This window comes from Vigna angularis, chromosome 3 (assembly GCF_016808095.1).
Source record: "Vigna angularis cultivar LongXiaoDou No.4 chromosome 3, ASM1680809v1, whole genome shotgun sequence".
Taxonomy (NCBI): Eukaryota; Viridiplantae; Streptophyta; class Magnoliopsida; order Fabales; family Fabaceae; genus Vigna; species Vigna angularis.
The window spans coordinates 34,565,963-34,581,621 of record NC_068972.1 but is presented as its reverse complement, the minus strand read 5'-3'; the positions used below and the strand labels follow the sequence as shown (position 1 = coordinate 34,581,621).

At 35.4% G+C, this 15,659-nt stretch overlaps 1 protein-coding gene across 2 annotated transcripts in view; it reads left to right on the top strand.

Moving 5' to 3' along the window:
• Positions 1-10,453, top strand: part of LOC108326260 (ubiquitin C-terminal hydrolase 12) — a 50,670-nt gene extending 40,217 nt beyond the window's left edge. For both annotated transcript variants that reach the window (XM_017559648.2, XM_052874429.1), the window contains exons 27-32: positions 2,836-2,901; positions 7,519-7,602; positions 7,709-7,825; positions 9,284-9,358; positions 9,466-9,552; positions 9,903-10,453. In XM_017559648.2, the coding sequence (XP_017415137.2) occupies positions 2,836-2,901; positions 7,519-7,602; positions 7,709-7,825; positions 9,284-9,358; positions 9,466-9,552; positions 9,903-9,944 (471 nt within the window). In that variant the 3' untranslated portion in view covers positions 9,945-10,453. The remainder of the gene's footprint in view (positions 1-2,835; positions 2,902-7,518; positions 7,603-7,708; positions 7,826-9,283; positions 9,359-9,465; positions 9,553-9,902) is intronic.
• The last annotated feature ends 5,206 nt before the right edge of the window (positions 10,454-15,659 follow it).

Sequence of the window (15,659 nt, the reverse complement as noted above, 5' to 3'; positions counted from 1 at the left end):
TGCAGTTTCAATGAGATGTCTATTCTTTCTTTCTGCAATGCCATTTTGTTGTGGAGTGTGAGGACAGGTTGACTGGTGTAAAATTCCTTGGGAAGATAAGAATGAAGAAAATGCTAGAGAGAAGTATTCCTTAGCATTATCACTTCGAAGAATTTTAATTGTCTTCCCAAATTGGTTCTTAATTTCAATAAAAAAGGACTTGAATATGGACAAAAGTTCAGATCTCTCTTTCATTAAATAAACCCAAGTACATCGAGAGAATTCATCAATAAAGGTTACAAAATAATTAAAACCAAATGAAGTAACACGACTTGGTCCCCAAATATCTGAATGAATTATTGAGAAAGGAAAATCACACTGTGTCTCAGATCTTTTAGGATAGGAAGATCTAACATGTTTTCCTAATTGACAAGATTCACAATCTAAGACTTGGATGTTTTTGAGACTTGGAACCATCATCTTCAACTTGAACAAACTTGGATGGCCTAGACGATCATGCAGAAGTTTGGGGGATGAAGTGGTAAAGCAGGAAACTGAGGAATGAGGTTTTAAGAAATAAAGTCCTTGAGACTCATGTCCTTCTCCAATCAGACGACCTGTCCCATGTTCCTGTATAACAAAAGAATTGGCCGTAAAGGTTATGGAACAATTTAAGGTACGAGTCAACTGACTCAAAGAGATTAAATTGTATGGACAATTGGGAACATATAACACAGAATTTAAACTTAGTGAAGGAGATAAGGAAACTGTTCCAATTCCCTGAGATTTCACTTTTGATCCATTGGCAACGGTAATGAGATGAGGAATTCTTGGAGAAGACAATGAAGAAAATGAAGGAATGTTACCAGAGATATGGTCTGAGGCACCTGAGTCCAGAATCCATGGATTATGACCTTCCACAGATTGAGATAGGCTGGCTGTAGGCACACTAGTCATGACAGAGGATTGGCCAGGATTAGACGGTTTTCCAGATTTGTAACGTAAAAATTCTTCATATTCTTCAATTGAAATTCTGGATTCTAGATCACCAGATTTAGACACATGAGCAACTTTGTCTGGATATCCATGTAGAACATAACATTTGTCTCGAGTATGGCCTAGTTTCTTACAGTATGTGCATTGAGGAGGAGGACGTATGCTACGACCACCACGTCCTCGGTTGCTTCTGCCTCCTCCTCTTCCTTGTGGCACTCCTCTTCCTTGTGGCATTATCATAGCTGATGTTCCAATAACATCGATTGAATTCTCATCTTTCACCAATGGAGGTACTCGAAGAAGTCGAGTAACCAAACCATCCATTGAAGGGATTTGATCACCAGCTAAAACTTGATCACGTACATGATCATAATCGGAGTGTAAGCTTCTCAGAATTAGGACCATGTAAAACTTGTCAAGCTTTTTATTGATCCCTTCTAATGAATCAGCTACAAAGAAGTTCTTTAATTCTTCTACAGCAGCCCGAGCCTTTCCTATATGAGAAACCATGTCATGGTTGACTTGTTTTAGAGAAGCTACTCTTTGGGTTGCATCAAAAAGACGTTGTACATCATTTGCAAAAATATCTTCTGCCCTCTTCCAGAATGATGAACATGTTTTATAGGGTCTCAAGATATCTAAAACCTCTTGCTCCACTGACTGCCACAAAATTGCGCATAACTGAAAATCCAATTTTTGCCATTGAGATTTTTCTTCATCTGGAACCATAGAGATATCTTGTTCTAGATGATCATGGTGTCCTTGACCAAGAAACCATAATTCCACTGCAGAAGACCAAGATAAATAATTTTTCCAGTTGAGTTTTGCAGATGTAATGATAGGAGTTGCAGATAGAGAGGAATTAATTGCAGTAGATGCCATTACAGATCGGAAAAAGAACCAGACTTGGAGAGATATTCAACTATTGGGAGAGAGAAAACCCTAGGTATCAATTACACCCACTGAAACAGGGAAGTAAGATCAGATATAGGCTCAGGAGAGTGAGGCGAGCGGAACCCTAGATGCGCGGTGAAATTCCGACCAGCGTAGGGCGGCGCGTGAACAGTACGCGCGCGAGATCTGGCGGGCTGCGGCGGCGCGTGGCAGCGCGTGAGGGCTTTGCAGGGACGGCGACCACCAGGGTTGGGTCGCGCTCACGGAGGCGCACAAAACCCCTAAATTTTCCTGAGAAAATGGGGTACCGGCGGCGGCGACGACGGCGACGGCGACGGCGACGGCGAAAACGGCGGCGACGGCGGCGGCTGGTGGTTGATGGCGTCTACAGAAGAGAGCCCCGGTGCTTGGCTCTTGATACCATTTTGGAGAATTAAGAGAAAGAAACTCTCTTTTTCATATTATTATCTTCACACTAAACACATACTTATACAATAATGAAAAACAGTAATCAACAATAAACAGTAAACAATAGGCTCCTACAGAGCCTATATCTAAAAACATATTACATTTCAACAGTTATAACCAGATGCATCGCAGGTTAAATCAATACTTGATATCCATACCAGTGCAAGGCTGGGGCTCAAGAATCCACGGGTAGATCACATTTTAACTGGAGATTATCTATAATGATCAAATAACTAAGGATTTTAGATAGTTTAATACTGAATAATAGACTGTAATGATGAGTCAACATGGATTTGCTCTTCTCTGTTGAGAATGCATCTGGCACAATGAATGTGGTTTCTCGGAGAGTTCCAATGGTTAATTCACAAGTTCATACCTTATTAGTCTTTCCCTTTTGTTGTTTGTTGTCATTCACTTGCCACAATTATTGACTTTAATTCATGGGAAAATTTCTAAATTTTTATAGTTCAATTAATAATATTGTCTTCTCTTTTGCAGATATTCCATGTCAATGAACGGATTGAGAATATTAATGATCAGTATTGGACACTCCGAGCAGAAGAGGTAAATATTTGTACATATACTGCTTTATAAAATTCTTTTTAATATTTTAGATATGTTGTTGAGAATTTGTTAGACCTTCAGTTATCTGGAAAAAGTGCATGTTCAAGTCTGAATGAGTAGTTATGGGGATTATTGTTAAAATAGAATATCAAGAAACAGTGATGATCAAGATTGAGACCTGATTATATATTTTTTAGAACAATGGAAGAAGGTTTTCTTCAATGTATACACTTCTTCCTCTAGACCTAAATCCTGGAGGAATCTCCATGTTTGACTTCTTACTCTATATGTCCATGCAAGAAAACATTCTACATATCAAAATATTGCAATTTCCGACCAAAATATGCTCTGCGAGTCTGAGAATATTCTGACATTATTGATTTGTCACTAGAGCAAATGTCTCCTCAATTCAACACCATAAATTGAGTATACCTTTTATTAGAAAGTGGGTTTTAAGCCTAACTCAACCCCAAAAAACCGGCTTGTAAGGTGAGGTTTGCATCTCACTTATATATTATAATTTGGCCTTATCTCTAGTCGATGTGGGACTTCCAACACACCCCCTTCATGCCGAGGTATAGACATCTCGTGCGTGATAGTAGAAATTGGGTTGTCCGATAACGGCCCGATAGCGGGTGGAATAGAAATGCCCAAGAAACAAGAAATATCGCTAGGATAGGCTCTAACCTGGCTCTGATACCATATTAGAAGTGGACTTTAAGCCTAACTCAACCCCACAAAACCGGCTTGTAGGGTGAGGTTTGCACCCACTTATAAACTATGAATTGGCCTTATCTCTTGTCGATGTGGGACTTCCAACACCTTTGAGAAACTAACCTTCTTTGTAACGATCCAATGTGCCTTTAGAATTCTTTTTTACATTATAAGCCTATGTGCATCTGTTAGGTTACTTTATGCAAATAACCTAATCGATACTCTCTTCTCACACACACACTCAACAGCAGAAGATATACTATATGTATAAGTATTTTATTCAATCTGTATTGTAAAGAAAGAAGAAAATACAAGTAAATGTTCTCAAGGAAGCCTCCCTTCCTCCACTGGCCAAGAGGTCCAGTCTAAATCCAAAATAATATCTGATCCCCTCCTCAGCCAACTCAGTCTTTATTTATACTCTCTCTCCCCCTCACAAACTAACAAACTTTTCTGCTATTATCACTTTATACCGTTCGGTCCTTCACTCCCTCCTCCCTTGCAGCCACTGTTCGATATTGATGTATATATCGTTTGGCCCTAAGGATAACCTCTAGAGTTTGAGAGGATAGTTTGGTTGATAAGGTAGGTAGCAATAAGGATAACCTCTCCCCATTAAGATTTAGGGACATACTTTTGAAAGAGAAGTGATCGTGTCACCTATACGTAATTTTTCTTTTAGCAATGCCATTTTATTGTGTTTTATCGACATGTTAACTCATGAACAATATCTTTTTGGAAAAATTTATACATGACATGGTTTACGTTTTTTCTCATTATTAGAATGCAAGCATTTAATTAACTTTCCAAAATTTGTTTTTATCACACAAATTAGTTTGACAAATAGGGTAAGAACTTCAAATTTTTCTTTCATGGGGAATATCCATGTGAGATGGGTACTATAATCAATAGAAGTGACAAATCATTTGGCACGTGATAGACTAGAGCTTCATGTAGGTCCCCAAATGTTAGCATGAACCAAATCAATAGGATGACCACTTTTTGTATTACTAAGAGATATGTGGTTTGATGGTGCTTTGCAAGTTGACATACATCAAATTTGAATGACTCTACATTCATTGAAAAGTAAAGAAGGAAACATAAACCTTGGAACATAACAGGATGAATGCCTTACAAAACCATGGAGAAGCCAAATTTGAGAGGACTCAAAAGTAGTGCAAAATTGGAGACAAGAGATAATTGTTTGTCTATTGATACTATTCTTAGTTCCCAAGTTTTCAATGCAATACAATACCTTAAAGGAGGAATCAGCGTTCTTACTGCCAATCTGAGATAGAGGAATCCAAGAACACCACTGCAAAAACACCCAAACTCACTGAAAAGATCCTGTATTATTGATTCTAGGCACCAAGAACAACAAGAATGCCTCCAAGGGACAATGTTCCCTTCACACAAGATGCCAATGATCCTGTCAACAATTCTATAAGACATCCCCTGCCTACAAAGAACCCCCCCCCCCCCCCCCCCCCCCCCCCTAATTTGTTTCCTCCTATCATATACATTATATCCTATCATTACAAACCATTGCAGAACAACCTTGTCCTCAAGGTTGGAATAGTGAATCTTGATCTGATGGCTCATATTCATCGTGTTATCATAAAAAGGAAACCCACTGGCTATTACCCGTCAATTCAGGTTTTGAGGCTTGGGTGGTGGTCGATATGACTCGATCAAACCAAAGGACTTTTTCAAACCAAAGGACTTGGAAAACCAGTGACTTCTTGCACAACTAAAAATTCTGTAGTATATCTTCATGACATCTTTCTTCACGGCATCTTTCGGTTTTTTCATTTCTACTTCTAGATCTTCCATAATTACTTGGCCATCCCCATAAAGCACAAGTGTTAGTATGCTCTGAAACTGTTTGCACTGCTTCCATTATTGAAGTTTCTTTCCTACCATATTTACTTTCCTCCATTCTGAATAATTCAAGATGGCTAGTTAAAAACAACTCTGCAAGAAATTCCTTTGTGGTCATTGCTAGAAACAAGATTTGCAGGTGTTATAACATCAGGAAATTCAGGATATGGATTTGTAACTGCTATAGTGGATGCACCCCTGGACACTAGGGCCTCAATTGGGTCACTCCCTGACCCCACTGTTTTAACCCCAGGTCTCAACAATTCTTCTCCCTCCTTATTTGGTTTACTACTCTGTGTATATCAATCTTCCTTCTTCTCTTCATCATTAGCCAAGTACTCTCCTTCTTCAAAGAATTTCTTGCCTTTCTTTCTGTTTTGTAGACTATCTTTTTCAACATCCAATCCAGTTTTTCCCTCTTTCTTTCCTATTCTTTCCCCATTCACTACCCTTGACTCTAGATTCTTGGAATTTTTCATAAGACCTTTGATCATCTCCTTGAGTTCTTGATGAACCTCCTTTAGCTCATCTATCGCCCTTTCTATTGCGCTGATTCTTCCTTCCATTCCTTTCCCTTTTCTGAGATCTGGCAGGTCGGACCACTTTGTTAAGTTCCTAAATAGAGGAATCCAAGAACACCACTGCAGAACACCCAAACTCACTGAGAATAGCAAGAATGCCTCCAAGGGACAATGTTCCCATCACACAAGAGGCCAATGATCCTGTCAACAATTCTCTAAACCATCAAAAAACATCCCCTGCCTACAAAGAAAACCCCCACCCCCACCCCACTATATAAAGGAAGTCTCACTCAACCTAACAACCCAACTAACAACTAATTTTTGATTTGTTTCCTCCTATCATACACATTATATCCTATCACAATCATGGTTAGAGAGCAAGTATCAAAAAACGGCTTACTTATAAAATTCATGAGAGATTTTAAACATTCAATTTTAGCTTGTAGTGCAAACATTCCTTCAACAAAAGAGGATAAAGGGGTCTTGCAAGAATTTTCAACATCTATAGTTGCTCGATAAGCCTTCCTTGGGGTTGACCTTTTACTTCTGCAAGACGAATGATAACTTTGTACTTTCCTTGTGCTTAAAGCAGTCTCCTTAGTGTGGTTAGATTTATTACAACGAGAGCACCAATCACTTACCTTTTGGGTTGAGTTTGATGTTCTCAAGATTTAAATTAACAGGTTTGGTGGTAGCCTTCTCAGAGAACATTTGATGAACCTTGTTACTTTGAACAATATAGAAGACTTTAGAAAGAAAAGAAAGTCTTTCCTTCCCAAGAATTCTAGGTTCATATTAAGGAAAGACCTTCTCCTAAGTAGCAAACAAAATTTATTATATATGTTTACTAAAATAAGTTGGTCTCTTAGACCTGAAAGGATTTTTGAATGACTCAGAGCTTGAGCTTCTTAGCCAAATAGACTTAAATAAAAAGTTTTGGTCTAGTTTATGCTACAGTAGAAAAAATGGATAAAGTGAGATTCATTCTTTTCTAGCCATCCATTTTGGCTGGGATTTGTTGTAGCATGATGTTAAAAATGTGCTCGTTCATTAAGACCTAGAAGTGGAGTTCTACTTGGATAGTCTTCCTAGATTCTATCCTCATAGTGGAAAGAACAGGATGTGCAAGCTGAAGAACGCTTTGCATGGTCTTGAACAGATTTTCCAAGCATGCTTTAAAAGATTCACCAAAGGTATATTATCCATGGGGGGAATACTACCCTAGGCTTCATTTGTTACTACACAATATTTGTTAGGGAAATATGACAATTGCCAATCCCATGACAGATTTGTGGAAAACAGGACAGGTGTTACGGAGTCTTAGGTTGAATTTGAACGATTGAAGTCTACCATCCCAGACCTTTCAATTTTGGCTGTTCCTAAATTTCCAAACCTTTTGTCTTCGATGTTATTTTCATTCTTGATATGGGGCTATGCCTTTTTCTCCTAGCACATTATTCTTAATTTTACAAGCTGCATTTTCAAATTCCTTTTGATTTAGATTCCAGAGGAGGAGAAAAACCTTGGCCCTCAACATCGGTTGATCCATGTTTATCATTTCTTGAAAGACACAAATCAAAATCAGGTGCTTTGCCCCCAGTCTAATATAAAATTATTTTTGTGAAATTACTACCCTTGAATTTTCTAACATTTTTGTTTTCTTATGTATTGGTGTGACTTGAAAATAACAGCAAGTTCAGAACTTCGGACATCCTTTTTTCTTGGTGATCCATGAGGGTGAGACATTGGCTGAAGTCAAATTGCGAATACAGAGCAAGTTGCAAGTTCCAGATGAGGAGTTTTCCAAGGTACATATTGCTAACGTGACTGAATTATGCGCTCTTGCTTTTACCATGTGTTTATAAATATAGGGAATTTACAATTTCAAGGACATTAAAATACAATGAATAACTGTTTCATTTTTTAATGTTTTGTTTAGAAAATACAATTCAAATTTATTGAATTTTAGTTTTCTTGTTTAGATAGAGTATTTCAACTATTACCATATACAAAAATTTATTTTAGTATTAAAAAATATTTAAAAATTCAAAGTTGTCAATTGGTAATTTACTAATCCCTGCTGAAATAATTCTGGCTGGCATTAGCTAAAATTACCTTGGCCAATGACAATAAAGAAAAACCTGTATTATACTTTTGAACATTGTTGGTCGAGATTATTTTATTACCAACTTTTTGGTTAGTGTCAGCTGAAAAATTCCCCTGGCTAACATTGGTCAAAAACAATCCCAATCATTAGTGATAGAATGTTTCCGTAGTCAACACTAGAAATCTCATGATCAGCTTCAATTTGAAAAAAAAAACAATTCTTGACGAGATTGACAGCAAATTAATCAATCATTAATGATTGATTTGGGCTTAAAAGGTGATGGCTGGCATTATTTGAAAAAGCGAAGTTGGATTTATAATGAGATGAGGACATCTAGGTTGAGGTTGACAGCAAATAATATGATTGATTTGGGCTTAAAAGGTGATGGTTGGCATCATTTGAAAAAGCGAAGTTGCATTTATAATGAGATGAGGACATCTAGGTTGAGGTTGACGTGATAATGTTTAAACTTTTGCCAAACCGAGGAGAGTACGAAAAGACAGATGTAAGAGAGAAAAAGAGAATGAAAATTTTCAAATCCGAACTTTAGGTAAAATTTGAAATTCTATTTAAATAATCAAAATATTCTTAAAGTTTTAGAATTTCAAGTTATTTTTAAATTCTCTATCAAAGCAACATATTTTGTTATAATGCATTTCAAATTATCTATTAAAACTTTTCATCCTCCAAACACTCTGCATTCGATGCATATATGTGCATGTTAGCTAGTCATATCAAATGGAACTAATAATATCTGCAAATTTTGTTTAGTTGGTTTGGAAACAGTTTTGACTTCACAACACTATTTTGCTGTGGTTAAACTTTAAGTTTGTTGTCATTTTGCTGTGCGATACTAAAGCATGCTACTTATTTTTTAAACATTATTGCAGTTTTATCACCGAGTGATTTTACACAACCATCTTTTTTATTAAAAACCACTGTTTCCTACTTCTTTGCTCTCATCACATCATATCTGGGTGTATTATGTATTACTTGCGTCATGTTTCGTCTAATCGGACAGGTTCACAAAATTGCATATATGTCAAGTAATTGAATTTTAATATACTTCGTAAAAATTTTCTGTCATTTTTAACCAAAGTCTTTTGGTAGGAAAGATTCTAGCTTCAATGATTAATGTATTTCTTCTTTCTTCCTTTAGTGGAGATTTGCATTTTTGTCATTTGGTCGTCCAGAGTATCTTCAAGATTCAGATATTGTTTCCACTCGGTTTCAGGTCTGCCAATCTTCTTTTCCCTTTTGGTTATGAATATTACCGTGCGGAATCCAGAAAAAATGCCTGTTTTTGTGCAAAATTAATTCATTTTATTTGTTATTGTTCAGAGAAGGGATATATATGGCGCATGGGAGCAGTATCTCGGACTGGAACACACTGACAATACTCCTAAAAGATCGAATGCAGCGAATCAGGTATAGTATTATCATGAAGCTCTTCATTTTTTTTAGAGGAATGGGGGTTGGTGAGTTTGTGCTCCTTGTCGTAAAATAGGTATACATGGTCAATGGTGCATAAATGAAAAGAGGAAATTTGTTACAACTATAGAAACTTGAATTTTAAAATTTAAATAAACGGCATGTACTTGGTACAAATAAGATATCCTATTTTACTTTCCAAGCATTCCACGATTGACCTTTGCAGCGAACTATCTGCCCCCTAAATGTTAACAGCAAAAGTAGATATAGATGCTTGTAATGTTACTGGAATTAATTTTATTACTGGTTTCAGAAGCCTACTATATGATTATTTATTAATTTTGCAGAATCGTCACCCATACGAGAAGGCAGTAAAAATCCATGTTTAGAAACATGTTTCATTTTGATAAGTCAATTTTGTATGTCAGCTGTACTTGAAGTGGTGTGAAGGTAACAGGGAATGTTGAGAAGCTACCAATCTTCTTCAGGGTAGTCTCAATTTTTTTACCGGAGGTTTAGCCTCCAATAGGGATTTAAACACGTCTTGAGCAAACAAATCTTTGGTGGTTAAGAGATTGGGTATGATGGTCCCTTTCTATTTTGGTACATAATATTTTGGGGCTGGTTTTTGTATAAAAGGTATAGGAATATAGTTATAGTTAACTCTTTCCTTTGGCCCACTGCACCATTGTGGGATTTTCATTTCCTTCAGTCAGTGAGGCTTCGATAGGATGGGGAAATGTCTAATGCTTTTGCCAGGGCTAACATGTAAATTTTCCCTTGTGCCTTTCACCTTAGTTTTGGGTACCGTACTTCTTTGTGTTAAAAGGAAAAGATTACTTTTCCTTATGCATCATTCAATTACCTCTGATCAAAAACTGATTTGCATTGGGTTTTCCTCTTCACCTCACCTTCTGTTAATATAAATGAACGGAGGTTTTTAAGATGGATTGCTTCAGAAAAATTTTCATAGCGGAGCTTTTATATTCATATAATTTAGGCAAAAAATTACATGGTGGAATGTGCAGCAAAGGGAAAGGGGCGGTTGGTAGTGGGAAAAGGAAGATAAGAGGTCATAGTTTTTGCTAAAATGGTGGTGGGAAGCATAGGGGATTTGGGTGAGAGGATGGTGAATGTATGAAGACGAAGGGGATTAAGCAACCAAGAAGATCAAATAATGTACATTTCAAATCGGACTGCACACTTCCCACTCAATTTTAAAAAATAATACATTTTCAAATCTACAAATATATTGTATTATATAATTTGATATGTTTTCTAGATTTAGCAATATATTTTCAATTATGTAATCTGGAATTTAGAAAAAACTTGTTGGAAGAGCATGGGTTAAGAGACCCACCACTAGAACCATGATCAAAAGAATTTATGAATGTAAAGAGGTAAAACACATATTTAATAGCATGTTAAGGTCGTTATGTAAATATAAAAGGCAATCATATAAAAGTAACAAGAAAGGATCCAAGAAAATGTTGGTACCAAAGAGTTGATATATCCTCTTGCATGTACAATGAACAAGGCAATAGACGAAAATCACATGTATAAGATCCCCCAAGTGAAACCAGATCCTTTATACAGTAGGACCTTTTTACTTAAACAAACATTTTATATAAATGTCAATGTCACTAATTGTTGTTCTAACTCTATGCAACTAAAATTTTAGACGATAATCAAATGCAAGTACTCTTTATAGGAAGAAGAAACTTCTAGTCAAGGAGCATAAATCATGCATCCTTTCTTCTAAAGTCATCTTTTCATGGTCTTTAAGGGAAGTTAAGGATAGAATTTAAAGGTTGATGATGTTTAGAGGGTACAAAAGGAAAAGAAATAGAAGAGAAGTCTACCTTGAGACAAATTCATCATAGTCGTTTTCCATCAAATTAAAAGACTAGATCATCTAATAAAAGAATAGATTGTTCATTGTGAGATCAATTCAAAGTCTTCTTCAAATGAATTCAACTACACTCTTGGTAAATCAAATTTTAAGAATGTTTACATAATCATAAATTAGAAAGAATAGTAAAGTAAAAATGAGGTTCTTGCCAACAATGCTAAAATAATGAAAATAAAACAATTAAAGACGCATATACTCAATTGAATTCTTCATCAGTTATTATGTAATTAGTATTCGTTCAATTTCTAAATAGAATTGAATTAATCAAAATTAGCATTATTAGGTTGTATCTTCATCTTTATATTGCAACAAATCAAACAATATTGCAAATAAGATTACAATTCAAAGTGAGCATAGTCATTTATTCAATTCAAATCACCAAATTATAAACTTCTAGTTCGTCCATAGGTCCACTAGAATGTCTATTAGGGTTAAGAACTAATTTTAATTAATAATTTCAATTAAAGTTCAGATAATCTCAATTAGACAAATTCTAAATAAAATAGTTGATTTAATCTAAAAAATAATCCAAGAAAAAAAATTAAATATTTTAAATGTGAGTAAAAATGTGATTACTAGAAAATTTAGATGATGTTTTTGTAGGTACAGTTTGACTCGAATAAATCTCGAATTACTCAGAGCCGAGGTCCTGGCGGTAGAGGGCGAGGAAGTCGAGGACGAGGTGGACATGGCCGAGGTGATCGATCAGGAGTTGAGTGTTTTAAGTGTGGCAAGTATGGTCACTATGCAAACGAGTGTAGATCAAGCAAGTGCTACAACTGTGGCAAGGTTGGTCATATTGCAAAGTATTGCAAGAGTGAGACAAAGGGGGAGACGAATTTCGTTACTGAAGATATTGAAGAACAGTGTGGAATCTTGTTGATGGCAAAGAGCTCGGATGCAATGGACATGGAGAGCCCAATCCCAACAATGGATGAAGTGATCTTAGTAAAGGATGTAACAATTGTGGAGAAGGAAAACCCGGAGAAAGAACTCAAACAAAAAGATGAAGAGATTCAATGGTTAGGGAGGCTTCTAGATGAAGCTAATGAAATTATGAATAAACAGAAGGTTGAGCTTGAGAAACTGAAGAAGGCGACTCTTGAAAAGGAAGAGAAAGCATCTAACGTTCTTGAACCAGATAAAAATAGGGAAGAAGATGAAGAAGAGATGAAGGCTGATGAGATTTCTACCAACTCGGTATTGTATCTAGATACTGGGGCAAGCAATCATATGTGTGGAAACAAGAATTTCTTTTATAAACTCACCAAGGTGGAGGCCAAATTTATGTCTTTTGGAGATGACTCCAAGGTGGCCGTGAAAGGGCTTGGAAATATCCGACGTATGTAAAAGAATGGACGAGTTGGAGAGATTAGGGATGTTTACTATGTTCCGGAACTGAAGAGCATTATTTTAAGCATGGGTCAGATAATTGAAAAAGGTAATTAAGTTTTTATGAAAAATCAGGTACTGTATTTAAAGGATAAGCATGGTCGTCTAACAACCCAGGTAAAAGTCAAGAAGAACCGGTTGTATGAATTGGAGTTGAAAATCTTGGAGAGAAGATGCAAACACGGAGTGGGATGATGCACATGGAAAGTCGAACAAAGGAAGGAAGGATTTAAGTTTATGAGGGAGTTTGTTGGAATAAACATAAATTTTAGGGTTTTATTACTAATTTTGTTTAAATCTTATTTTATGAGTTTTTAGTTATAGTAATATTTAGTTTGATTTGATAGAGATAAAATAAGGATATGTAGTTATGATTTTCGGTTTATCTAGGTACAATATTATTTTATGATAGATTAAACAGATTTTATTTTAAAGATAATTGATATTTTATTTTTATTCCCCGTAATATTGTAAGTGTTATGGCTATTTAAAGTCTTTCAATTATCAATGAATAGTAAGACTCAATTTCAGGGAAAAAAATGTTGGGTCTATCGAGGAGGAGGTTCCCTGTGGGTTACACAAACACCAATAACATATGAGTCAACTATATAAGGGATCGATACTACTCTCTACCCAAAACCTTAAAGCAATGGGTTAATAGGTCTTTCATCTTTATATACTGCTCTACCTTTCTCATTTCTATCCAATGTGAGACTTAGACTCACACTTGGATTCCCAACATCTCCCCCTCAAGGATGAGTCCCTTCCACATAGGTACAATCCCCTTCCAACGGAAGCATTCCCAACCAACCACAACCACGAGTAACCATTTTCAACCGTTGTTCATCTTAACGGGACTTGCTTACCTGAATACCCTTTGCCAGGAAGACTTTCGGTATAGGGATCATTATACTCATCCGAGTCTGTCACCAAGACAAACCATCGACTCTGATACCAATGTTGGGTCTATCGAGGAGGAGGTTCCCTGTGGGTTACACAAACACCAATAACATCTGAGCCAACTATATAAGGGATCGACATCACTCTCTACCCAAAACCTTAAGGCAATGGATTAATGGGTTTTTCATTTTTATATACGACTCTACTTTCTCATTTCTATTCAATGTGGGACTTAGACTCACACTTGGATTCTCAACAGTTTTCACATACTTCAACATATGATGTTGGGTTTAAGGATGAGCTTCCAAGAAGAAGAAAATGGTCAAAACTTTAAATTTCTTTGTTTCTTCTACTTTATACTTCATCCTCTTTATTTATGAAATCTTTTATGTAAAGTTAATATGTTGAAAATGTGTTTTGAAAAATATATGTTTAAACTTTATTATTTTAATCGTCATAAGAAAGGGGATATTATTTGATCCAAATTCAACAAACCCTTCAATTAATTTTTAGTGTGGATTTAAATAAATAAGTGTAAAACAGTTTTATCACATTAGACAAAAAGGATCCAGTGTATCCTAACAGACCCAGTGGTTGAACAATTGAAGTGTTGTTTAAAATGTGCTTCGTGTAATAGACACAAATATTTTGTAGACACAAGTATACCTTGTTTAGAAATAACAAAATGTAAATATTTCATAGTATATGTCAAACTTTAATAAATGATTGTCAACATCAAAATCTCTAGAATAATGTGATGAAAGTTGTATTTTATATCTTTCTCAATCTTGTACTCAAATCAAGAACTCTCAATTACAATGAATAATTACAAAAAAAAAAGACACTCTCACAACAAGAATGTGCACAAGTTACAATTTCACTTGGGGAAGGATTTACAATATGTGTGCACTCAACCCAATATCAATAAACACTATTGATATGACAATTTCTCAGCACTTTATTATTTAAGAGATAGTTTTGCTTTAGTTAGTTTTCTCGTATAGCTTTAAATCCTTTATATAATTGTTGCCATTGATAGTCATTGTGAATTCAACTTTTAGTGTTTCATCATGATTTTCGTGATTCCTCTTAATAAGGAATGACTTGATTAATTCTTTAACTTGATTCTTCAGTTTGAATCTTCAATGTCATTTTTCAAGACTTCGATTCTAAATTTGTTGATGCTCTTTCATATGCCTTCTTTCCTTTCTTTAATAAGCTCATACTTGATTTGAATTCTTCTTTTTCTTCAACGTTCATGCTTGTCCTGTTAAGGAAGCGTTGTGCAATATAATTATGCATTTGAATTATCAGAGAAAAAATACTTCTCAATCAATCAAACAATTCGTTCATCAATCATTTCTGTTATTATTTGAATGTTTGATTTCAAAAATTCTTTTTTTCAAAATGTAAATTATCACAAGATAATTGTCTTGAACGTTGAAGCTCTTGTAATTAATTCTTTATTTCAAATTATCAGATTTTAGACCTTAATTCAAATGATCAATCAAATACTAGGGAATAAAAGCACTTAGTCAAATAACACAATACATCAAGACTCGTTAAAATTGATGCTCTTAATTCTACTATTTGAGTCGTCTAATGCCTTAGTCATCTAATGACTTGAATGGTCTTAGGTCATCTAACGCCTTGATTATCTAACACCTTAGTCGTCTAACACCTTATATTATCTAGTGACTTAGGTTATTTAGAGGACTTGGGTCATCTAATGCTTTTATCCAGTAGTTGCCTTTGGTGTATTAATACACTGACTCGTCTACCACTTGGCCTTTGTATATCTGAAACTTCAAACTTGCATTAATATTTAAAACATTTGAATATCAATAATTAAGCACATCTATAAAATATATATTTTGAACTGCAAAACATGTTCACTAGA